At 51.6% G+C, this 23,275-nt stretch overlaps 1 protein-coding gene across 3 annotated transcripts; it reads left to right on the forward strand.

The window, feature by feature from the left end:
- The first annotated feature begins 826 nt into the window (after window positions 1–826).
- PLEKHA4 (pleckstrin homology domain containing A4) lies at window positions 827–23,238 on the forward strand. Of its 3 annotated transcripts, none has more exons than XM_046680781.1 (20): window positions 827–1,198; window positions 1,558–1,743; window positions 2,892–2,999; window positions 4,864–4,936; window positions 5,050–5,150; window positions 5,308–5,417; window positions 6,001–6,216; window positions 6,580–6,859; window positions 7,487–7,573; window positions 8,247–8,294; window positions 8,428–8,508; window positions 8,674–8,823; window positions 10,033–10,131; window positions 12,569–12,709; window positions 13,741–13,840; window positions 13,912–13,988; window positions 20,796–20,957; window positions 21,885–21,943; window positions 22,342–22,454; window positions 22,802–23,238. In XM_046680781.1, exons 2-20 carry the CDS (start codon window positions 1,660–1,662, stop codon window positions 23,062–23,064), a joined length of 2,352 nt encoding a protein of 783 aa, XP_046536737.1. In that variant the 5' UTR covers window positions 827–1,198; window positions 1,558–1,659; the 3' UTR covers window positions 23,065–23,238. The 3 variants fall into 3 exon arrangements, with proteins under 3 accessions (XP_046536737.1, XP_046536739.1, XP_046536738.1); XM_046680783.1 differs by having other exon boundaries at window positions 1,603–1,743; XM_046680782.1 differs by having other exon boundaries at window positions 1,654–1,743.
- Window positions 23,239–23,275: the final 37 nt, after the last annotated feature.

The raw sequence follows: 23,275 nt of genomic DNA on the forward strand, positions 1-23,275 counted from the left end.
AAACGGAAATTCTGGCTGGGTAGCATCCATCAACCACATGGGAGGTCTCCTGCCACAAGTTCCAGGCCCAGGGAGACACTCCTAATTCCCTGCCCCACCTCCCCGACCTGGTCCATAATTCTGCTCCTCAAAGTACATCCCAGAACCACGTCTCCTCCTCGGTCTAGAACATCCTCGGTCTCACCCGGATCTGAGGCGAACATCTGGCCCTGGCCACTTGACCTTCCTCCAGCCGGGATCCGGGATCCAGGGCCACGCCCTCCTCCCTGCAGGACCTGGACCCATCCACTGAATGCCAAGCTTCCGAGCTCCCAGCTCCTTTCACAACGCAGGAGTTCTGACTCCTAGTTCACTCTTTCCCAGGTGCCCAGAAGTCTGAGCCTCTGACCCCTTCCAAGATCCAAGCTACCTCCATGCCGGTTGCCAATGACCCGGTCCCCTCACCACAACCAGCCCACGGGGACCCTGGAGTCCAGGCCCACCTCCTACTCTCCAAACATTTAGGAATCCCAGTCTCAGCCCTTATGGGACTCCGGTTCTCCAGGCCCCAGCACAGCAGGGACCCAGGAGTCAGGGGGCCCCCCCGAGCCCCTCCCCTCAGCTGTGGGGGCAGCTGAGCCAGGGGTCAGGCTGTGGTGGGGAGGCCAGGAGGGGCGGGGTCAGCCGGGATTGGGAGGGGAGACAGCAGCGTGGGCGGTTGGCAGACCAGCAGAGAGGAAAGAGAAACTGGGAGAGAGAGGAAGAGAGAAAGTGAGAAGGAGAATCTGAGAGAGAGGAGGAAAGAGAAGACGTGGAGGGCCAGAGAGGGAGAGAAAGAGGAGGAGATCGTGAGGGGGAGAGAGAGGGAGAGACTCTCGTGAGTGCGAGAGAAAAAGATTTGGACAGAAACAGAAAGATTGGGAGAGAAAGTGATATGGGGGCAGGGGGAGAGAATGAGTGACAGAGAGACTGGAAGAGACCGAGATTAGAGAGAGAGACAGAAGGTGAGACTGGAGACAGAGAGAGACTAAAAGAAGGGGAGAGTGTGAAAGAAAGAGAGACCGTAAGAGAGGAGAGACAGAGACAAAAAGAGCGTGAGGGAGCAGGTGAGAAGCGAGACTGAGGACTATGAGAGGCAGCACCTAACAGACAGGGAAGGAGGGAGACTGTGGCCCCAGCACCCACTCTCTTGTCCTGTGCTGTTGGGACCCCTGAGCTGGTAAGTTTCCTGGCTGGGCCGGGAGGGGCTGCCTGGCTGTGCATTCCTGGGTGGTGCCCCAGGGCTTGGTGGGGACGGTTTAGGTGTGTGTGTGGGAGGGCAGGAGACAGGTAGCTAGGGGCAACCAGAAAGAGGCAGGGAATGGGGGTCCCTAAGAACAGAGAGGGTCAAATTCCTGCCTAGGGTGCAGGGGGCAAGAATAAAGGAGCCCCTATTCTCTATCTTGGGCTGCAGACAGCTGCCCCCTCCCCGCAGCTGCCAGTGCCGCCCACCTCTCTTGGCATCGCTCTCGGTATGCGGTCAGGGCCAGGGCCTCCCCCAGCCCCCCAGGCCCCAGACAACAGACTCTTTCTCCTCAGCCTCCTCCTCCGACCTGCGAGCCCCTGACCCGTCTCTGTCCCCAGCCGGGTCAGCTGCAGAGACAGGCACACAGTCCCTTTCTTTCTCTTCCCAAGCCCTCGATGGAGGAGGGCAGACCTCGGAGCAGCCTCAGCCTGGCCAGCAGCGCCTCTACCATCTCCTCGCTCGGCAGCCTGAGCACCAAGGTTGGACCTTCTTGGTGGGGCTGGGGAGCGGGGCAGGGCTGTGGGCTGCCACATCCCCCTGGTTCCTAGGCCTGGGTTCGGTGCCACCCCAGGGACTCTGGTTGTTAAGAGCAAGGATCCTTAGCGCTGGGGTCTGGCAGGCCAAGTAAGGTCCCAAATTGCCTACCAGTTGCAGCTAGGAATTCAGAGCCACTCCCAACTGTCCCCACCCCTTGTATTTTCCTAATTTGAAGCCGGAGGAATAATCCGGCTTGACTCTGGTTGCTAAAATAGAGCCACTCCCCAGCCATGAGGTTCCCCCCTGCTCCCACCCCGGGAACTCAGAAGTGGCAGCTACTCTCGATTATGACTGAGGACTCCCTGGCCTATCTCTGGCCATCCCATCTAACCAGCTCTGAAATCCAATAAGAAAGGACCTTTCTCTGACAGTAAGACCCCACGGGGCCTGAGACCCTTTGTCCCAAATCGTCACCCCAGCCCAAAGTTCAGTGAGGACACTTATTTCCTTGTCCTCCTGTCATTCTCTTCTCTCATTTCCAGTTTCCCAAGTTCAGAATCCGCAAATTCGATTCCGACCTTGATCAGGACCATCCCCAAGGCAGGGCATCCTGTGGGATTCTGGCTATAGGTGCCTGGGAGGCCGGTGGAGGGGGCTTCGTCTATTGGGAGAGGTTCCGAGCCATCTCTCCACCCTGGACATGGTTGCTAAGGGATGTCACTACCCAGCACTGAGGCGTCCTTCGATTCTGGGTGACCCATCTCCAGGGACTCAGCATGGAGGTCCCTCCTGATGATGGGGATCTTCCAGGCAGGATTTCCAGTTCAGATCCCAAAGGATGTACTTGCTACATCCCTGACTCTGGAGGCCAAGGGCATCCTCTCCTTGGCAGTGAACTCTTGATTCCCAAATTCCTTCCCCATCAGCCAGTAGCCGCTTCCTTGTTTCCGAACTCCTCCGTCTGCCCATCCAGAGCATCTCTCAACTCTGCACGATGCACACCCAACTCCGATCTCAAGACTCAGCTCCCTCCTTGACCTGGTTTCTGAGGGCAGCTGACCGGGGGCCTCAGGTTGTCTTCGTCCTGCTGCACTGCCCCCCCAAGCGCATCCCGAGGCCCTGTTCACTTCTGTCCTCCTTCTCTCCTCAGAAGCCCACCCGGGCAGTCAGCAAGGTCCATGCCTTTGGGAAGAGGGGCAATGCGCTCAGAAGGGATCCCAACCTCCCCGTGCATATCCGAGGCTGGCTTCACAAGCAGGTGGGGTGACCGGGAGACCGGAGACAGGAAAGGACGCTGCCAGTGACACTAGAGGCTGTGCCTCTGGCTGTCCGCTGTTTCTCTCATTCGAGTCTTCTTTTTTTTTCTATCATTGCTTCTCCTATTATTCTGTCATTGTTTCATTCATTCATTCAATGATGACTTCTTGAATATTTACAACATGCCAAGCCCTGGGGCACATATTATGCAAATAATATAGACAAGTGTCTATGTACTCTACATTCAAGATGCGGGCGGGGCAGGAATGGATAATAAATTCATGTATAAATAAATGGACTGGTTGACTTTAGAGTAGGAAGTCCTGTGAAGAAATGACACAGGGGGATGTGCTCCAAAGTGGCTGAGGGCTGAGAGCTACGTTTGACAGTTGGTCAGGGAAGGCATCTCTGAGATGACATTTGAGCTGAGAAGTAAATGCCAAGAAGGAGCCCATCAGGCTTAGGTCTGGGGGGCAGAGGGAGTCCGAGAGCAAAAGGCGCTGCAGCAGGTCAGAGCTTGGGGTTTGGAGCTGGGCGAGGGGAAAGGAGGTTTGGCAAGGCGGTGGTTCTCAAAGTGTGATCCTAGACGAGCAGCATCAACATCACCTGGGAACCTGCTAGAAATGCACACTGTCAGGTCCCACCCTGGATCTACTGACCCCCAGGAACCCGTGTTTTGTTTTTTGTTGAGGAAGATTAGCCCTCAGCTAACATCTGCCGCCAATCCTCCTCTTTTTGCTAAGGAAGACTGGCCCTGAGCTAACATCCGTGCCCATCTTCCTCTACTTTATATGTGGGATGCCTGCCACAGCATGGCTTGCTGAGTGGTGCATAGGTCCATGCCCAGGATCCGAACCTGTGAACCCCAGGCTGATGAAGCAGAACATGCGAACTTAACCACTGCACCACCTGGCTGGCCTCTAGGAACTTGTGTTTTTTTTTGTTTTTTCTTTTTGAGGAAGATAAGCCCTGAGCTAACTACTGCCAATCCTCCTCCTTTTGCTGAGGAAGACTGGCCCTGAGCTAACGTCCCTTCCCATCATCCTCTACTTTATATGTGGGACGCCTGCCACAGCATGGCGTGCCAAGCGGTGCCATGTCCACACCTGGGATCTGAACCGGCAAAGCCCGGGCCGCCGAGAAGTGGAACGTGCGAACTTAACCACTGTGCCACAGGGCCGGCCCCGGAACTTGTGTTTTAAGAAGGCCTCCTGGTAATTTTTACGCATGCCCAAATCTAGATTCCCTGCCAGCCAGTACACTAGGGTAAGGAATTTGAGGTTTATTCTAAGTGTGGTGGTAAACTCTGTTTTGAGCAGGGAACTCACATGATCTGACATAATTTTCAAAGATCGTGCTGGCTTCCGTGGGAATGGATTGAAGAGGAGAAGAGGGGCGTAGGGTGGAAGATGGTGGAGCAGTTCGAGCAGAAGCAATGGGGAGACACAGGATTTGGGTTATGGCTCAGTGCCACCTTCCTGGCCTCTCTGTCTCAGGCTCCAGAATAATCGGACCAAGTCTTGGTGTATGAAGCCCCTACCCACATGTGGTACAATATCTCGTTCCAACCTTCCCGTAACTTCTCAATCCCCAATTGACAGATGAGGGACCTAGGGAGGAAATGACTTGCTGAAGGGCATAGTTTAAAAGTGGTGGAGCTAGAAGTCAAACTCAGGTCGGACTGTGTCCAGAATCTGTGTCCTTTCAGCCACAACACGCTGGCTTCCAGCTCTCCATCTGAATCTATCACATCAAACATGTGTCTCTGCTCTTCCCCTCTCTCTGGGTCTCTGTCCCTAAGTGTCACTGTCTCCTTTTTCCTTCTCCTCTCTACTCAGGCCTCTCCTCCCACTCTCTCTCCCCAGGACAGCTCCGGGCTTCGACTCTGGAAACGCCGCTGGTTCGTCCTCTCCGGCCATTGCCTATTCTATTACAAGGGTCAGTGCCCCAGTTGGCAGGGGTGGACGGGCCCCTGTCCCACCCCTCCCTGTCCTCTAGCCTCTCGGTCTCCAGATCCCTTGTGATCCCTGACCCCAGCCCCTCTTTTGCAGACAGCCGTGAGGAGAGCGTCCTGGGCAGCGTCCTACTCCCTAGCTACAGTATCAGGCCAGATGGGCCAGGAGCCCCCCGAGGACGGCGCTTCACCTTCACCGTGAGTCCGTCCATCCCCCATGGGCACTAAGGCACTAGGTGATGGGGGCAGGCTTTGGAGCATCCATTATAGGAGATAAAAGATCTCGACCAGGGTCCATGGCATCCCCCTTTGTAGAGGGCCTGGGCGTCTGGGTCCCCAGCTTCTCTTCCCGCAGGCAGAGCACCCAGGCATGAGGACCTACGTTTTGGCCGCTGACACGCTAGAGGACCTGAGAGGCTGGCTACGGGCGCTGGGCCGGGCCTCCCGCGCGGAGGGTGATGATTGGTGCGTATAGGTCTAGACCACGCCCCTGACCCTGGACCTCCAATCCGAGTCCATTAATTATCCCCTGCTCCTCCCCTTGAGGCACTGCCCCTTCGACGTCCAATCACTCGTCTTCAGCTTGGGAGACTCCGCCTTCCAGGCCCCACCTCCAGGAACTTCATCTCTTCCAATCAGCAAAAAGTCTCTTCTAAGCTCAGCCCACTCTTTGGTCCCGCCCCTCCGTCAATATTCCACACTCTCTGATTGGCTCCCTCAGAAGTCTCCACCCCCTGGGGGCTGTCGCTTAAACAATGTCAGCTATAAAAAGAAAAACTCCAGTCCTGGCAGGCCCCAGTTTTCAGGCTGGAGGTTCATAGTGCTCTGGGGCATTGGGTCCAGCCACTTGGATGGACCTTATGGTCCTGCACAAGTCACTTCATACTTGGGCCTTAGTTTCCCCGTCTGCAATATGGGGACAATGATTTATAGCGCACCACCTCCCCTTTTTTTCTGTCTAGCTCCCTATGTCCTTACGTGTGAACCGAGAATAAAGGCTCTTACGAGTTTCAAAGGAGTGATGTCTTTTTCTGTGCCCATTTGCTAGTGGGCGACCCAGGTCACCTGCACGTCCCCAGCCTGGGGAGGGCCCTGGTGGCCCCGGTGGTCCCCCGGAGGTGAGAAGAGGGGAAGAGGGGCGCAGCTCAGAATCGCCGGAGGTGGCTCGGCTCTCCAGGGGTCGTGGCCGACCAGGGCTGCTGGCTCCCAGCCCCACGGCCGATCTCCAATCTGGACCCCGGATTCGGAGGACGAGGAGCCCGGAGTGAGTTGGACGCAGGAGTCTGGGATGAGAAGGTTCTATAGGGCTGAGCTTCAGACGAAAAGAGATGTTGGGGGCGTGGCCTGAGAAGGGCGGGGACTGGCAGTGACTAGGGGCGTGGCTTAGTGCTTTGTCTTGTGACTGTGAGTTGCTGGGTCTTGCGGGTTGAAACTGTACGGGTGAAGTCTCAAGGAGGAGATGCCACAAAGGAGAAAATTATTCAGGATCTGGGCAGTAGAGGAGGGTTCTACTCTAGAGGGACAGTGACACATACTGAAGGGAAACACATCCTTGAGGCTGACCTGGCGGGCAGTGGAGTGAGGGGACTCTAGTTGACCCAGTTCTCCGATTCTCTCCTCCCCACAGCCTGTTCATTCCCCTCTCTCGCCCTCCCTCCCCTCTGAGCCTCCCCCGGCCCCGTTCTGCTCCTGCACGCAGACCCCCTCCCTCCTCAGGTGACACAGCCCCCCCTGCCAGACCCCATACCCCACTGAGTCGCATCGATGTCATGCCTCCCCTGGATTGGGGCCGCCAGCGCCAGACGCTTTCCCGGCCACCCACTCCCCGCCGAGGACCCTCCTCTGAGGCTGGGGCAGGAAGGCCTCCCAGGAGTCCCCAGCACTGGAGTCAGGAGGCCAGAACACAGGTGAGCTGGAGAGGTGAAGGGGAGGGGATACTACATCTCCCATCAGCACTCAGGGCTGTCTTTCCAGGCTGGGCTCTAGGACATCGCCCTCTGAGCATGATGGGGATTGTAGTTCATCATAATCACAGCTGGCTTCAGATGTGAGAGAGAGTGGACTTTATTTCCTATCAGTCCTCACGGCTTTCTTTTCAGGCTGGTCTCTGGTCATTACCCCTTAAGCATTATGGGGATTGTAGTCCAGAATGCTCTACTCCAACACAGCGCTCAGAAGGGTAGTGTGGTTTGCATCTGCTTTGTGTCTCCAGTTTATCCTTCCAAGTTGGTCACCTACTATTTTCTCTGAGCATTATGGGATTGTAGCCCAGAATATCCACGGCTAACCACAAATATGAGAGTGAGAGTAGATTGCAACTCCCATTGGCCACTGGGGCTGTTTAGGCAGGCTTGTCCATTTATTATCATCCTCTGTGTCCCCACAGTGGCGCACAGCTGGAGAACACGTGGTTGAGGAAATTGTGGGGGCCCAGTTTGGAACCTCAGAGTGTCTCCTAAGGCACTTTAATCTAGACACATCCACTGTAATATTTGTTACTAAGACATGCCAATCTCTAAACATCTTTATTTCAGTATCCCCCCCAGGTCCCCTCTGGCGCCTCCACATATCTCCAGCTGCCCCCAAGACCTCCTGGGACCCGGGCTTCCATGGTTTTATTGGTAGGTATCCTGGGGCACCTCCAGTCTGCTGGAGTCCCCTCTTTTGCTTTCTTTGCTATGGAGATCTTTTTCCATAGAGATCTTATGGGTTCTTAGTTAACTCCTAAATTCCTGATATTTTCAATAGCTATTTGAAAGGTATCTTCTTTTCTTTTTAAGTAATATTTTCTAGTTATCGATGGTATAGAGATATGCTATTCACGTTTGTGGCTTCATCTTGCTCCTGGCATCCTTGCCGAATTCTCTTATTTGTTCTAATCACTCTTTGATTCTGTTAGTTTTTCTGGGTAGATGAACATATCATCTGTAGAGGATGATGGTTTTATCTTTCCCCTTCCTGTCCTTATAATTCTGTTTTTTTTTTTTCTTATCTTATAGCACTGGTCAAGATTGCTAATACTGTGTTAAACGGGAACAGTGGTAGTGAGCATCTTGTTTTATTCTCAGTCATAAAGGAAATGTCTCAGTTTTCTCTGTTAATTATAACATTTTCTATAGCTATTTGGTAATAGTCCATTAGATCTTCCTAAAGCCAAGAATCTGGGAACTGGTCTTCTGAGATTTACTGAAGCTTAGAATGAAGCTAATAGGGAGAGAGGTGTCTGTCAGTAGAAACAGGGCTTGGCTCAGCACTGGCCTACAATAGGGACCTGCCTTTTCTCCTTCTCCTCAGCCAGGTCCCCCCCTGGACTCAACCTTCCAGCAAAGCTTGGAGACAGATGTAAGTGCTCCCTGATCCAACCCCTGCTGAGTTCCCAGAGCTAAGGAGAGAATGCTCTAGATGGGGGGTGGGGGGAGGGAGGCAGGGAGAAGAGCCAGATCTGGTCCGTAAATAGCTGCCGTTCTTCCTCCAGACTCTGTTGACCAAGTTGTGTGGGCAGGACCGGCTCCTGAGGAGGCTGCAGGAGGAGATAGACCAGAGGCAGGAGGAGAAGGTACTGGGCTCTGGGATGGGGGAAGGGCCACCTGGCCTCTCCACCTGCCCTTAGCCCTTCCTGATCCCCAGCATGCCTGTGGAGGATATGGGAGAGTTCCTCTTTTCTCTCTCCCTGGGGCTGGGTGTGGCTTCAGGAGTCTACCCACCTTCCCTCTCGGTGTAGGAGCAGCTAGAAGCAGCCCTGGAGTTGACCAGGCAGCAGCTGAGCCAAACAACCAGGGAGGCCGCGGCTCCAGGGAGGGCCTGGGGACGCCAGCGCCTCCTGCAGGACCGACTGGTCAGCGTGAGGGCCACTCTTTGTCACCTGACTCAGGTGAGCATCTGGGGATGGGCATGCCCTTCCAGGAGGCTCCAGGACTCTGCAGGTTGTTACTGAAGGGGACCTGCTCCCAAAGGCTTATGGGAAGGTAGTTCTTGAGAATTCCCCGCTCCACAAATTTTAAACCAGTGGTCTTGACAGTCCTAGGGGGTGAGGGGCGAGCAGCCAAGGAACAGCTGGACTTAATTTAGTGGTTTAAGAGGGTGAATTTGATCTGGGCTTCCTAGCTTTGAATCTTAGCTCCTACTCATAGTAGCTGGGTGACCTTAGAAAATTTACTTAACTCCTCTGGGCCTTAGATACCTCTTCTGTAAACTTGAAATGATAAAAATGGTGTTTATTTTATAGAGTCATTGTGGAGATTTCATAAATACATGTAAATGAATGAGTGAATGAATATTTGATACTTAGGTTACCTGGCATATGGTAAGGAATATTTAAGTGTTAGCTATAATTATTATTATCTGAAAAATGAAGACATTAATACAGTAGTACCTACCTCACAAGAATTAGATAAGCACTAAGAACAGTGCCTGGCACATGGTAAGTGCTTAGTAAAGACTTTCAGCTGCTATTATTATTTTTATTATTATTAATAATGGCAGGGATGGGGCTGGCCCCGTGGCACAGCGGTTAAGTGCACATGTTCTGCTTCGGCAGCCTGGGGTTCGCCGGTTCGGATCCCGGGTGCAGACATGGCACCGCTTGGCAAGCCATGCTGTGGTAGGCATCCCACATATAAAGTAGAGGAAGATGGGCATGGATGTTAGCTCAGGGCCAGTCTTCCTCAGCAAAAAGAAGAGGATTGGCAGCAGATATTAGCTCAGGGCTGATCTTCCTCAAAAAAAAAAAAAAATGGCAGGGAGATTTCTTCTGCCCAGGGGTGCATAGGATCTGTGGTCTTGAGTGTCCCAAGAATTCTGTAGACTCTGCCACCCTAGGGGAATGCAGAGGTAATCCAGAGGATTCAGGCAAAGCTGTTATTTGTCTGCACTATCAGCTCATTGGAATGGCAGGTTCCATATAGACACTGGGGTTCCCAGTAATTGGAGCAAAGAGGCTGTTGGGAATTGTAGTCCCTATACCTCCAGGGCACCAGGGGCCAGGCCTTCCTTCCTCCTCCTCAGCTGGGAAGAGATGGAGTGGGGCAAGGTCTGGTGGGTGGGCAGGCTAACTCTGTGTCTCCCCTTTTTGGGACCTGAGGAACGAGAGCGGGTTTGGGACACATACAGCGGCCTGGAGCAGGAGCTGGGCACCTTGAGAGAGACCCTTGAGTACCTGCTGCACCTCGGGTCCCCCCAGGTACATCCTGCCCCAAACCCCCAAACCCCACCCTGCATTCCAGGTTCACCCGGAAAACCTCTGGCATTTAAGCCCCTCCCACAGAATCAAAGCCCCTCCCACTTTATCCCAAGCTTCTCCCCCTGTGTCCTTTCCTTTCCTTTTAAACCCTACTTTAGTGTAGTTAAGACCACGTCCTTCATTTTAAGACCTAGCTTCAGGGGCTGGCCCGGTGGTTGTGTGGTTAAGTTTGCAAGCTCTGCTTTGGTGGCCAGGCTTCACAGGTTCAGATCCTGGGCATGGACCTTAACACCACTAGTCAAGCCATGCTGTGGCAGCATCCCACCTAAAATAGAGGAAGATTAGCACAGGTGTTAGCTCAAGGCCGATCTTCCTCAGCAAAAAAAAAAAAAAAAAAATGATAATAATAAAGTCCTACCTTCAGATTCAGAACCACTCTCCCCTCTGGTTCTAAATCTCTCTTCTTATTTTGAAGCCCTGCCCTCATGTCAAAATTCCACCCCTCAGCCCTGTCCCCATCCTGCAAGTTCCTGTCTTGCATTCTGCATCCTAACGTTTGTTGTGAAATTTATCCTCTGGAGTTTCCAGTTCTAAATCCAATCCCTTGGTTCAAGACTCACTCCCAAAGTATAAACCCCGTTGCTTAGCCTCAGACCCACTTCTTCATTCTAAGCCTAGCAAGCGAGTTTCTAAATCATGTATCTTTAGTTAAAAACCTTGACTTCTAGTATTAAATGCATGCTCACAGATTTAAGCCCCGCCCTCTTCATGCTAAGCCCCTCCCACTTCTTCTTAAAATCCACCCTTCAACCCTAATCCCCCACCTATTGGTGTTAAATATCACTCGGCACCAGGAATATATGAAAAGAGCAATACATCACAACCGAATTAGGTTTATTATAGAAATGCAAGGTTAATGTAACCCTTCAAAATCAGTCCGTGTGTTTCACCACATTTAACAAAATAAAGGAGAAAAACCACATGATCATTTCAATAATTGCAGGAAAAACATTTGACACAATTTAACATCCATTTATGATAAAAACTCTCTGCAAAGTAGGAATGCACGGGAACTTCCTTAATCTGATAGGCGTCTGTAACAAACCCACAGCAAACATTATAGTTGGCAATGAAATATTGAAAACTTTCCCCTTGGGGCCGGCCCTGTGGCCGAGTGGTTAAGTTCATGCATTCCACTTTGCCCTGTGGCCCAGGGTTTCACCAGTTTGGATCCTGGGCGTAGACATGGCACCGCTCATCAGGCCACGCTGAGGTGGCATCCCACATGCCACAACTAGAAGAACCCACAACTAAAAATGCACAACTATGTACTGAGGGGCTTTGGGGAGAAAAAGGAAAAATAAAAAATCTAAAAAAAACAAAGAAAAGAAAAAGAAAACTTTCCCCCTGATATAAGGAATAAGACAAGGGTGTCTGCTATCACTAGTTCTAGTCAGCATTGTACCAGGGTCCTAGACTGTGCAAGTGAGTCTGAGAAATAAACCAAAGGGATAAGGAGCAGAGAAGACGTAAAGCTGTTGTTATTTACAGATGACACAACTGTCATATATAGGTAGGGAACCCAAAATAACCTCCGGATAAGCTATTAGAATAAGCAGATTCAGCAAGGTCACTGAATGCACTGATAGTTTGCAAAAACCAGTTGTCTTCCTGTATGCTAGCGCCAACAATTAGAAAATAAATATTTATAAACAGTAGCGTTTTCAATTAATGTAAACCATCTGAATCTCTAGGAAGAAATAGAATGAGAGATAGGCAAGACATCTACTCTGAAAGCCACAAAACGTCATTGAGAGAAATGAAAGGAGACCTTTAGCAATGGAGAGATATACCATGTTCATGGATAGGAAAGATACAATAATATAAAGATTGGAGTCTCCCCAAATTGATTTCCCCAATGGGGATCTACAATCCCAATACATATCCAGGTTTGTAGGGGAAGATTGACAGACCGATTCTAAATTATATCAGGAAGTCCAAAAGGCCAAGGGTAACCAAGGCCACCTCCAGGAATGAAGCTGGAGGACTAACACGACCAGACGTTAAGTCTGACTGTAAAGCTACAGTTAGGAAGACAATGTAGTATTTATGTGAGGTTAGACAAATGGACCAAAGGAATAGAATAGGGTATTCAGAAACAGACTAATATATATTTATAGGATCACCTATTTATGACAGAGGTGACGCTGAAGAACAGCATGGAGAAGACGGCGTTTATGATAACAGTGTTCGTGTGGTGGGTCAACAGGATATCTATTTGTGGAAATCCACACAATAGCCTCCGTCTGCACCCACAGTCCATCTATGACTCCATAAATAGATTCCAGCTGATTTCAGGCCCTTTCTGTGGTCTATCAACTTTAAGCCTGCTCGCATTTTCCCACCTTTGAGTGATAAATTCCTCTCCTCCCCCCAGGACAGAGCATCTGCTCAGCAGCAGCTGTGGATGGTGGAGGACACGCTGGCGGGTCTGGGGGACCCGCAGAAACCGCCCCCGCACACTGAGCCCGACTCCCCATCCCCTGCAGTCCAAGGCGAGGAGTCCTCGGAGAGGGAGGTGAGACCCACACCCCTCTGTCCCCATCCAGCTTCCTGTCCCTTCTGCCCCCGGCCCCACCCATCACCCACTTGCCTCTTTCTCTCTCGCTTGATCAGCTAACCAACCTCAGGCAAGTCTCTTAAGCTCTGGAAGCTCCTCTTCCCTTATTTGTTACATTGTGACCATAGTCCAGTGTGTGCTGGAGTCAGCTTCCAGCACCTCCCAGAGCCAACTGCGTGCGTCTCTTCTCAGTTCCACATTCAACAATGTCACGTCGGCAATTGACGACACATGACGGCAATTGATGTCACGTTGAAATTGACCGTGGTGGAAGTGTTTGCACCACAGAAACTGGCAAACGCTACCCACCGGGGCTCCTTCCTCCCAGAGAGGCATTCGATACACATTTACCAGACATGGCTGATCATCACCCCCACCTTGCAGGATCCTGTAAGGAGAAATTGTGACTGGAAAGTGTCTGTCACAGAGTAGGCCCTCAGGAAGCAGGAGCCACTGTTGTCATAGCTGGGTTAGAGCCGCTGCTTATCCTGACCATCCGATCACGTGCCCAGGAGACCTGGGTTCAGATCCCAGCTCTGCCGTCTTTGTGACATCAATTGTTGACCTCATTCTCTGAGTCTAAGTTTCCCCATATGTAAAATAGGGATCATAATTGCTGCCTCATAGCTTTGTTGAGGGGATTTCATGAGATAACGCTGATAAGGTGCTCAGCACAGCCCCAGATACAAAATCATTATAAAACTTGCACTTATAATGCCTTGCTATGTGTCAGGCACTGTTCTAAGCGCCTTACATGTGTGGATTCAATCCTTATTTCCAAACGTGCAATATGGCCCAGAGAGGTAAAGTAACTTGTGCTAGGTCACACAACTAATAAATGGCAGAGAGCTGAGATTTGAAACCAGGTCATCTGGCTCCTGGTTTTCAATCTTAATCTGACTCACGCTGTGTCTGAAGTGCTAAGTGCTTGAAAAATGGGAATAATAATGATAGTGATAATCATTATTCCCCTTTCCCGACCCCTCCAGAGCCTGACTGAGTCTGTGGAACTGAGCTCGCCCCGGTCCCCTGAGGCTGACTGGGGGCGGCCCCCCGGGGGCGACAGAGACCTCTCCAGCCCTCGCTCAGGTGAGTGTCCTCGGTTGGGTGGGACTTGCTGGAGTTCCCTGTCCTCACCAAGTCCTGTTCTGCCCTTCCAGGTCTTGGGTCTCCAAGGGCCTCCCGGGCCTCCAGCCCTGAGGGTCGCCGCCTCCCTTCCCCGCAGCCAGGAACCAAGGTAGGCGGTCCATCTCGTCCCCGAAGGTCCATCTTGTAACCCTTTCATCTGACTGCCACAGACGCCCCCACTCTTGGGGAAACACTGGGAGAGGGAAGTTTTAAGGCCATACCTCAGAGCAGAGAGAACACGATTTGTTAAGAGTGTCGAGATTGAATTCTGTCTCTGCCACTTCTAAGCTGTATGACTTTGGGTCACTTACTAAACCTCTCTGTGCCTCCATTTTCTCATCTGCAAAATGGAGCTAATCACAGTATCTGCCATCCAGAGCTGATGTGAGGATCCAGACTAGATGAATGCCTATCAAGGGTTGAAAATAGTATGTGGATATAGTAAGGACTCCATTCATTCATTCATTTATCAATTATTCATTCAACAAATATGTATTAAATATCCTCTTTGCTCTCCAGTAAGGTAGCTAGTAGCCACGTGTGGCTCTGTAAGTTTAAAAGAATTAAAATGAAATAAAATTAAAAATTCATTCACATTGACCGCATTTCAAGTGCTCCGGAGCCACACGTAGCTGGTGGCCACCCTGTCGGGCAGTGCAGATATGGAACATTTCCGTCATCGCGGAAAGTTCTATTTCATAGAGCTGTTTAGGCGCTGAGGTCACAAACACGAACAAGATGAGAAAAAAAAAACCCTTCCCCTATGATCTGGCATCTACTGGGTGTCAGACGCAGATAATGAACAACCACCTTACTGTACATTATTTTATACATCGTAAGTGCTGAATAAGTAGAAAAATGACTCAGTAAGGGGATGTGGGACGCTTGGGGGAGGCGTGCAGTTGTAAGTGGCTTGGTCTGGAAAGGTGATGTTTGAACAAATACCTAAAGAGGGGAGGGAGGGGGCCTTAGGGATATCTGGTGGAAGAGTGTGACAGGCAAAGGGAACAGCCTTTGCAAAGGTTCTGAGGCAGGAGTGAGCCTGGCCTGTTGGTGGAGCAGCTAGAAAGCCAGTGTGGGGGCCGGCCCGGTGGCGCAGCGGTTAAGTACACACGTTCTGCTTTGGCAGCCGGAGGTTCGCTGGTTTGGATCCTGGGTGCGGACGTGGCACCACTTGGCAAGCCATGCCATGGTAGGCGTCCCTCATATAAAGCAGAGGAAGATGGGCACAGATGTTAGCTCAGGGCCAGTCTTCCTCAGCAAAAAAAGAGGAGGCTTGGCAGCAGATGTTAGCTCAGGGCTGATCTTCCTCAAAAAAAAAAAAAGAAAAGAAAAGAAAGAAAGGCAGTGAGGCTGGAACCGAATAAACGAGTCATGGGGAGAGGGCTGGATGTGAGGACAGGTGGGTAATGGGGGCAGATGGTGCTGGGCCTTCTGGTCCCAGGTGAGGACTTTGACTCTGAGGAGGAAGGGAGCCATGAGGGTTCTGAGCAGAGGGACGTGAGTGGGAACGGGCGCCCTCTGGTGGCCGTGTGGGGAGACAGTGGGGGCCGGGGCTGGGCTCGTCCAGGAGGCAGAGACCAAGTAGCTTCCACTAACTTAGAAGTGGAGGTGTTGAGAGGCAGTCGGATTCGAGACATACCTGGCTTCATACCTTATCCAAAACCCTTGGGACCAGACGAAATTCAAAATGCAAAACTTTGCAGATTCTAGACAGATCAAACAGTGCGTCTACAGTGTATTATAAAAAAGCTGAAGCGGCGTCTGGCGCAGCCCCCTTAGTCCAACACGTTAACATTTCGTCAATAAAACGTCTGACTATTCCTACTCAATGGGATAAAGGCTCTAAATAACATCTCAATTTAAACGTTGTAAGTTTTTTTGATATAGCAATGAGCTACGGAATGAGCGAGTCGGAGTGGAATAAAATAGATTTATACGTATCAAGCACTTTTTATTTCTAAGGAAAAGGTTTAGTCAAACATCGTGTCACACATCCATGTACAAAAGAAGCCAGACAGCTCAGTGGACACATGCCATCACGGCTCTTGACGTCTGGTGGCTTGAGACTCTGGAGAGAGGGATCATTGGTCGAGCCATCAGTGCCATCATCAAGCTGGAGGTGGACGTCTCAGGCAGGGCTAGGAGGGGAAGTCCCTGGGGACGAGGCGGGTGGCCTTCGTAGAGTTTTAGGCTGTGTCATCTGCTCCTTGGCAAAGGGTCTTGGGGGCCGGCCCCGTGGCCAAGTGGTTAACTTCACGAGCTCCGCTTCGGGGGCGCAGGGTTTCACGGTTCGGATCCTGGGCGCGGACATGGCACCGCTCATCAAGCCATGCTGAGGTGGCGTCCCGCATGCCACAACTAGAAGGACCCACAACTACAATATACAACTATGTACCGGGGGGCGCTGGGGAGAAGAAGAAGAAAAAAAAGAAAGAAAGAAGATTAGCAACATATGTTAGCTCGGCTGCCAGTGTGAAAAAATAAAAAGAGCCAAAGATAGGCCTGAAGACAAGACGGTGAAAAGAGGCAAGAGAAACATCTGTCCCTTCCGAGAGCTGAGGAAGTAGGATGGCTTCAGGAACAGGGCTGTGGAGCGTCTGCTGGGACATCTCAGTGAATATGACCCGCAAGATACCTCGTGTGTGATGTGACGTAAATAGGACCAGGTGGATGTTGGCACCAGAGTTAGGAAAACAAATGTCAAATGTCCATGTTCAGATTTGGGGGTTTTTTTTTTTGGAGTTACAGATAAGAGATTTGGGGAGCTGATTTTGAAGGTGGAGCCAACAAGATCTCCTGGCAGATTAGAGATGGGGTGTGAGGCGTGGAGAATGACAATAAGGTTCTTGGCCTGGGCATTTGGAGGAATGGAGTTACCAGGCAGGAGTGGGGCGGGGGAAGGAGGGGAGTTCAGGTTTGAATACGTTAATTATTCTGAGCTTCCTGTTTGTGATTATTCTCACTGATGCTGTTGTAGTCCTGGCCTCTTGTGTACTGGGTTTTGTCTGGACATTGTGGTTCCTGAGCTGAATCAGGCCAGATCCCAGCCATCGAGGAGCTTCAGACACAATCAGAACAGAGGGAATTGTGTTCTGTGATGGTGAAAGCACGAGGCATTGGAGGACTCCAGAGGACAACTCCCTGACAGCCTGGGCACGTTGGAGATGTTTTCCTGGAGGCGGAGAGACCTTGAAGAATGAGTTAGAATTCGCCAAATGGGGAAGCAGGCAGACAGCTGGTGCGAATATCCAGACTGAGGTGGGGATTTAGGAAGCCAGAGCCTCTGCTAATCTATAGGATGCCTTTTTGTGAATTAGAGACAGGTGCCCTTTCTGTGTGGGTGGAACATAGCTTGGTACCAGTGGAGGGCTCAGCCCTTGGGCAGTGAGCAACCCATACAACTGTACATGGTATCTTGGGAGCAAAGAACTCTGGCCCCCAGAACTTCTGCCAACTGAAAGGTTGTTCAATTCAGGTCAGCAAACATCATCTCAGACCCTTCTTGAGTGCCATGCCCCACAAAGCTGGGTCCCCAGACCAGTCCCTGTTTTCAAGGACCTACACTTTTGAGTTGAGTTTGCTCTGTAGTGACCTTCTGCATCATAACCCCTGTTTTTCTGTGGCTTCCCTCATCCTGAAGCTGGCAAAGGGTTCCTGCGGGAAACATGGCTTATGGACTTAACAGGACCATTCTGATGCCTACAAAGACATCAGCAAATGACCAATCCGAGTAGGGTGTCAGAAGGGCCAGGGAGCTGCCCCTGTCCCCTTCCGCCTGAGCTTTTAGATGTGGCCATTGCCGGAAGAAACCCCAAATTCCTTCATTTGCTCACCATGCATTTCCTGAGGTCTCCTAGGGGCCAGGCCCTGTGGAAGGTATTGGGGACCCAGCCGTGAATCAGAGCTGATTCTGCAGTCTGAGGGCAGAGAGGCACGAATGCAGTCCTCGTGCGTATCCGACTGGCCTAAGTCATTTCACGGCGGGGACTCAGAGCATTGGGAAGCCTGTTAAAAGGTAAGCTGAGTCTGGATGAATGAAAAAAGGGTTTGGCCATGCAGAAAACGGTACTCCAAACAAACGGAACCGTGGAGGTATTAAAGAAAGAGATCAGAAACAAAGCTGAACTTATTCCTCGCTTGAACCAGACAGACCTATTCTTGGGCGACACAGTCTCCCCCAGCGAAGCAGAGAGCTGATGGCAATTAGCGTGGAGTTCACGCTATTTGATTGGTGGACGTTCAGAGCCAGGCGTGTTTAGGGATTGGTGGACCTCGAGCCGCGGGAGTTGTGTGTCTGTTGCTGATTGGCTGGTAAAACACGGGCTCATCCCGGATTGGCTGGCTTTCAGGAGCCCGGGGGCTGCCGCTGTCCAGAGCTTAGCGGGTGTGTAGCGAGTTCCAGGGATTTCAGACTTCAGCAAGGAAAATTATATGACCACGTTGTGGCAGGAGCGCACGCGGGCTTTATTTGGTCCACACTTTGACGGGTTTGCCCGTGGGAGAAGTCCCTCACAGCGTGAGACCTTCCAGAGGTTACTGCCTGGGGGCCACTGCCCAGAGAGGAAGAGGGGGTGGGCGGCAAGGGAAATCTCAGGAGAGAGGGAGATCCCAGAATGGGCTTAAGGTCTAGGTGTTGTTGCCCCACAGCTCTGTGTGGAGCCTCTGGGCGGGAGAGCTCCAGAGAACAGCACTGGTCTTGGGGTGTTTTACAACTACGAATTTATCTCATCTTCTGGTCCTAGTCAGATGCTTGTCCATTGCGCCACTGGCCCCCCACAAGTTTATCTTATCGATGGCGAGCAGATGTTAGGCACAGTTTTGTGGAACGTTCAGATCAGGCAGGCTGTAGATAGCTAAAGTTCTCTGCTTATTTGGGCTACGTTCAAAACAAGTGGATGTGTAACAGTTGGAATTGCGTGACAGCAGACTTTCTAGCCGATGATATGGCTGCTGTGAAGAAGTAACATACAGCCGATACTCAGGGGCCATTACTTATTTAATAGGTGGACATGTGACTCAAGAGTGGCCAAATCAGAGTAAGTGGGTAAACTGCCGTGACTGGTCCCACAATAAGGAGCTGATCCAACCTGTCTCCCCAGAATTTTCTAGTTGGAGACGGCAGCTAAGAGTTCTCCTCCCTCTGATTTTTGGCTTTTTTTTTTTTTTTCCTTAAACAACACATCTGTTGTCTTTCGAAGTTTCATGGGCTAGAAGTCCAAAACCAAGGTGTCAGCAGGGGTGTTCTCTGTCTGAAGGTGCTGGGGGTGGGGGGGTTCTGTTCCAGGCTTCAGGTATTCCCTTGACTAGTGGCAGCGTAACTCCATCTGTCATGTACAGTCCTTCCTGTATACACATCTGTGCCCAAACTGCCCCCTTTCCTGAAGGATAACACATCTTAGCAGCTGGATAACCGTATCGCCCCGTTCCTTGCCTCTAGCACCCCGGAAGTCTGACAGCTTTCCTTTGTTTCATCCCCTCTCTGTGCCCTTCAGTTCAAGCTGGCAGCATTTCTGCTGAGATGATTCATGGACTCCACATGTCACATGCCTAATCTCTTCGCAAACAGGTTGTCTAGCCACACCCTTGGTCTTCTCTCCAGAGCATGTGCTCTCACTTTTTGCAATACGGATAGGCTGAGAATTTCCCAAATTTTCAAGTTCTGGTTTCTTTTTGGTGAATATTGTTTTCTTTGATTTATCTCTACCCTCTTGTATTTTAAGCTCTTAAGGCTAGAAGTCCATGATCAAGGTGTCAGCAGGGCCACACTCCCTCTGAAGATGCCAGGAAGGGATCTGTTCTGGGCCTTTCTCCTAGCTTCTGGTAGTTCCTTGGCTTGTGGTAGCATGACACCCATTGTCACATGGCCTTCTCCCTGAGTGTGTCTTCTCTCTGGTTTTGAGGGCCAGAGAGAGCTCCGGAAGCTAAGGCCAACCCAAAGTGATCCTCTTGACCGTTTAGGTAATGCATCCCCTTCCTCCATTTGTCATTGTCAAGAGGACTCAGAATTGTTTTTCATCACAAGTGCTGGGGAGGAGGAACTATACCTCTCCCCTCTGGGTCCTTCTGGCAGGTCTAGGAATTAAATTGACATGAGACAGAATGACAGGAGAGAATCAAACAAAGTTTAATAACGTGAATACATGGGAAAAGCCCAGGAAAACTGAGTAACTAGCCAAAATGGGGAAAGCCACCACCTTAAATACCATTCTCAGCTAAAGACAAAGGAGGATGTTGAGGGTAGTGATTTGAGACTTCAAAGAGGAGGAAGACAATTCACATGGAGATGGAAAAGCAAATGTTTGGTAAACAAATGTTTGCTGGGCCATCGATAGACAATGTGACCCAAGAGAGAGAGAACTTTGATAAAAATGGGCTTAGCGAGGATCCTCCCTGTCTACCATACTCAGAGTTATCTATGGTGGTGGCCTGTCCTGGCATGCCTTCTATTTTAAATTCCTTTAGGCAGTTAGGGGAAAGGTTAAAGTTTCTTTTTGAGAATTTTGTTCTTAAAAATAAGCAGGGTGAAGAGATACATTTTGGCGTGGCAAATTCTGATCCCCCACACAAGCCACCCAGGGTCCTGACTACTAGTGTGAAGAAGCTTGATACATCTAGGGAAGAGTAGGTGTTTGTTAGGCTCGGGCTTTGGGTCCAAATAGGGCAGCTGATGGAGTTGAGGCCAGAGAGGTGGGTAGGGAACAGGCCACACAGGACCTCGAACACTTTTGTCCTGGGTGGTTCTTGGGGGCCATGAGAGGATGCGAGCAGTGAGGGGACGGTGGGTGTAGGAAGACCCCCTCCAAGGTCCGGTGGTTGACTTACTAGAAAGGGCAAGACTGGAGGCAGAGAGGCTCAGGGAAGACATAAAGAGGAGGCACAAGGTTGGGATCTCAAGGTGTTCTCATCTCCTCAGCCCCCGGTGGCCCGGCCGAGGATGAGTGCTCAGGAGCAGCTGGAGAGAATACGCAGAAACCAGGAGTGTGGCCGGCCGCTCCCTCGCCCTGCTTCGCCTCGGCTCCTCACCCTGGGCAGGACGCTGTCCCCAGCCAGACGCCAGCCTGACATGGAACAAAGGGTGAGGGGAACATGGAGTGCAAAGTGGGGTGGTGGGTGGAGTGGTAATGGGTTCTCTGCTCCTAGTTAGAGCCTCAGTTTCTCTCCTTGTAAAAGGGGGACGTCCCCTACCTCCTTACCCAGAACCGGGTTTCCAGATTCACCCCATCTTGCACCTGTGCTGAAATCAGCACCCTGGCTTCCCTCGCGGTGGGGGATGGGGTGAGGGGAGGAGGGGGACAGAGCCAACATCTCCACCTCACCAGCGTTCTCCCTTCAGGATGGGGGTCACGAGTCTGGATTAGGAGCCCAGTTTTTCTTTTTCAGCTACTATATGTTATCAAAGGCAAAAAAATTAATCATTTTTCTTTTGAGCAAGGAGGGAAATCGACTTTATTCATGCCATTGTAGTGGGGGGAGCACCCCAGATCTGAAGATCCGAGCGTCTCGGCAGGATGGTTTCATCTTAGACTTTTCTGGGGAGCAATTAGACAAGTCATAGGTGGGGTGATTTTCCGGTTGGGATTGATTTTGTAATGGGCGGCGTCTTAGTCAGCTGAACACCAAACTTTTATCTCTGTGTCTACCTAGTTTTGGGGAGACAGTTCTGGGAATCATTTGTGAGGTGAAGAATGTTAATTTGGAGGGCCTGTTTCTGGCCTTGCCGTGGGTGAACCAGGGGTGGGGGAGTCGTCTGAGTCTTATCTAAGTCATAAGGAGAACAGGGGTTCTTCGAAGTAAGCCGTTTTCCAGAGCACAAAAGGGCGTGTGTGGGGGACGGGGGCAGTTTCTTAACCTCGCTGTTTTTCAGGAGTGCATGTAAAGTTAAACATTGTCAGTGTCTCTGGGGGCAGGTTCATCCTCTCTCTGAGCCCCCTTCATTTCCTCCTCAAAATGAGAACGTGAGGACTTCCAGACGAGGAAATCTAATGCCCCAGTTCCTTTGCAGGCGGTCCCAGGACACTCTGGAGCCCAGAAATGGCTCAGAAGCTCCGGGTCCTGGAGCAGGTGAGGAATTCGAGGGCTGGGCAGGGAGCTGGGAAATCGATTTGCCAAAGGGGAAGGGAGAAGCGTGATTATTAATGTCTCCTGAGTACTGAAGTGCAGGTCGCAGAACCTGTTCTAGTTCAGAAAGCCCTAGATCCGCATTGAGAACTGCATTTTCCAAAACTGCAAAACTGGGTAGGTATCTAACTCCGCCCCTGGGTCGGGAGATCTGGTGAAGTTTAAGGACGACTGGACTACAAATCCCATAATGCACGCGGGCTTTTTATAAGGGCCGCGCCATGGTTAAAGTCCTTTAAAGACACGTGCTAGGGACTACAACTCCCAGAAGGACACGCGCAGCACTGCGGTCCTCGCTGCATTATATAATTGTACACGTCCCCCGATCTCTTTTTTTCTAGTCCAAGGAACACCACCCCTTATTTGCCGACATCCGAAGGTCACCGGGAGCGAGTCCTTAGCCTCTCGCAAGCCCTGGCTGCTGAGGCGTCGCAGTGGCACAGAATGATGACAGGTGAGGAGGGGCTGGGGACCCTGGGCTCCTGGGTTTTAGAGAAGAGGGAGCCAGAGGCCCGGAATGCTAGGTGCTGGTGGGGAGGGGTCTGAGGGTGGCTGGGAATCCTTTGTCTTGATGAAGAAGGAGCTAGACAGGCCTTGAAAGTTCTACATCCCAGGCAGGAGGACATCGGGGTCCAGGGCTACTGGATCTGGAGGAGGGTCCTGAGGGGTGGGCCTCCCTAGGTCTGAGGGAGGAGGTGGCTGGGGGCCTGGACTCCTGGGTCTAAGAGAGGAAAGGCCTTGGGGGTCTGCACTCCCGAATCTCAAAGTTTGCCATTCTCATTCCCCACTCGTCCTCTCTAGGGGGAAATTTGGACTCCCGAGGAGACCCTCTTCCCCCTGCGCCGCCGCCTCCGTCAGACCCCACGCCCCAGGTGTCCTCGCCGCCACGATCTCCTCGGGCGGCCAATTCCCGCTCCACGGGGTTCTCCCGCCGAGGTAGTGGGCGTGGCGCAGGCCCCGCCTCCTGGGAGTCCACGTGGGACCCTGGGGCCGCCCCTCCCGCCCTGACGCAAGACGAGGGGGCGTGGCCTCTGCGGGTCACGCTGCTGCAGTCCAGCTTCTGACACGCCCAAGCGCGGCAGCCAATCGGAGCGTGAGGGCGTGGCCTGGAGGTACCGCCCGAGATCTGAGCCACTCAGGGCACCTGGGGGCGTGATCTAGTCCCCTCCGGTGGCCGAAATTTGGTTTTCCCAACACTTGTCCAAATTCGGATTAAAACTTTGAACTTTTAGTCAATAGCTTTCTCTCTGTCTGTTTGAGGTTGTGACACTGGGG

Source organism: Equus quagga, chromosome 13, assembly GCF_021613505.1.
Source record: "Equus quagga isolate Etosha38 chromosome 13, UCLA_HA_Equagga_1.0, whole genome shotgun sequence".
Classification (NCBI taxonomy): domain Eukaryota; kingdom Metazoa; phylum Chordata; class Mammalia; order Perissodactyla; family Equidae; genus Equus; species Equus quagga.

Coding starts and splice junctions, on each gene's coding strand:
- PLEKHA4 (XM_046680781.1), top strand. CDS start 1,660: ATGGAGGAGGGCAGACCTCGGAGCAGCCTCAGCCTGGCCAGCAGCGCC. Junction 8,295..8,427: donor AGCAAAGCTTGGAGACAGAT/GTAAGTGCTCCC, acceptor TTCTTCCTCCAG/ACTCTGTTGACCAAGTTGTG. Junction 22,455..22,801: donor GTGGCACAGAATGATGACAG/GTGAGGAGGGGC, acceptor CGTCCTCTCTAG/GGGGAAATTTGGACTCCCGA.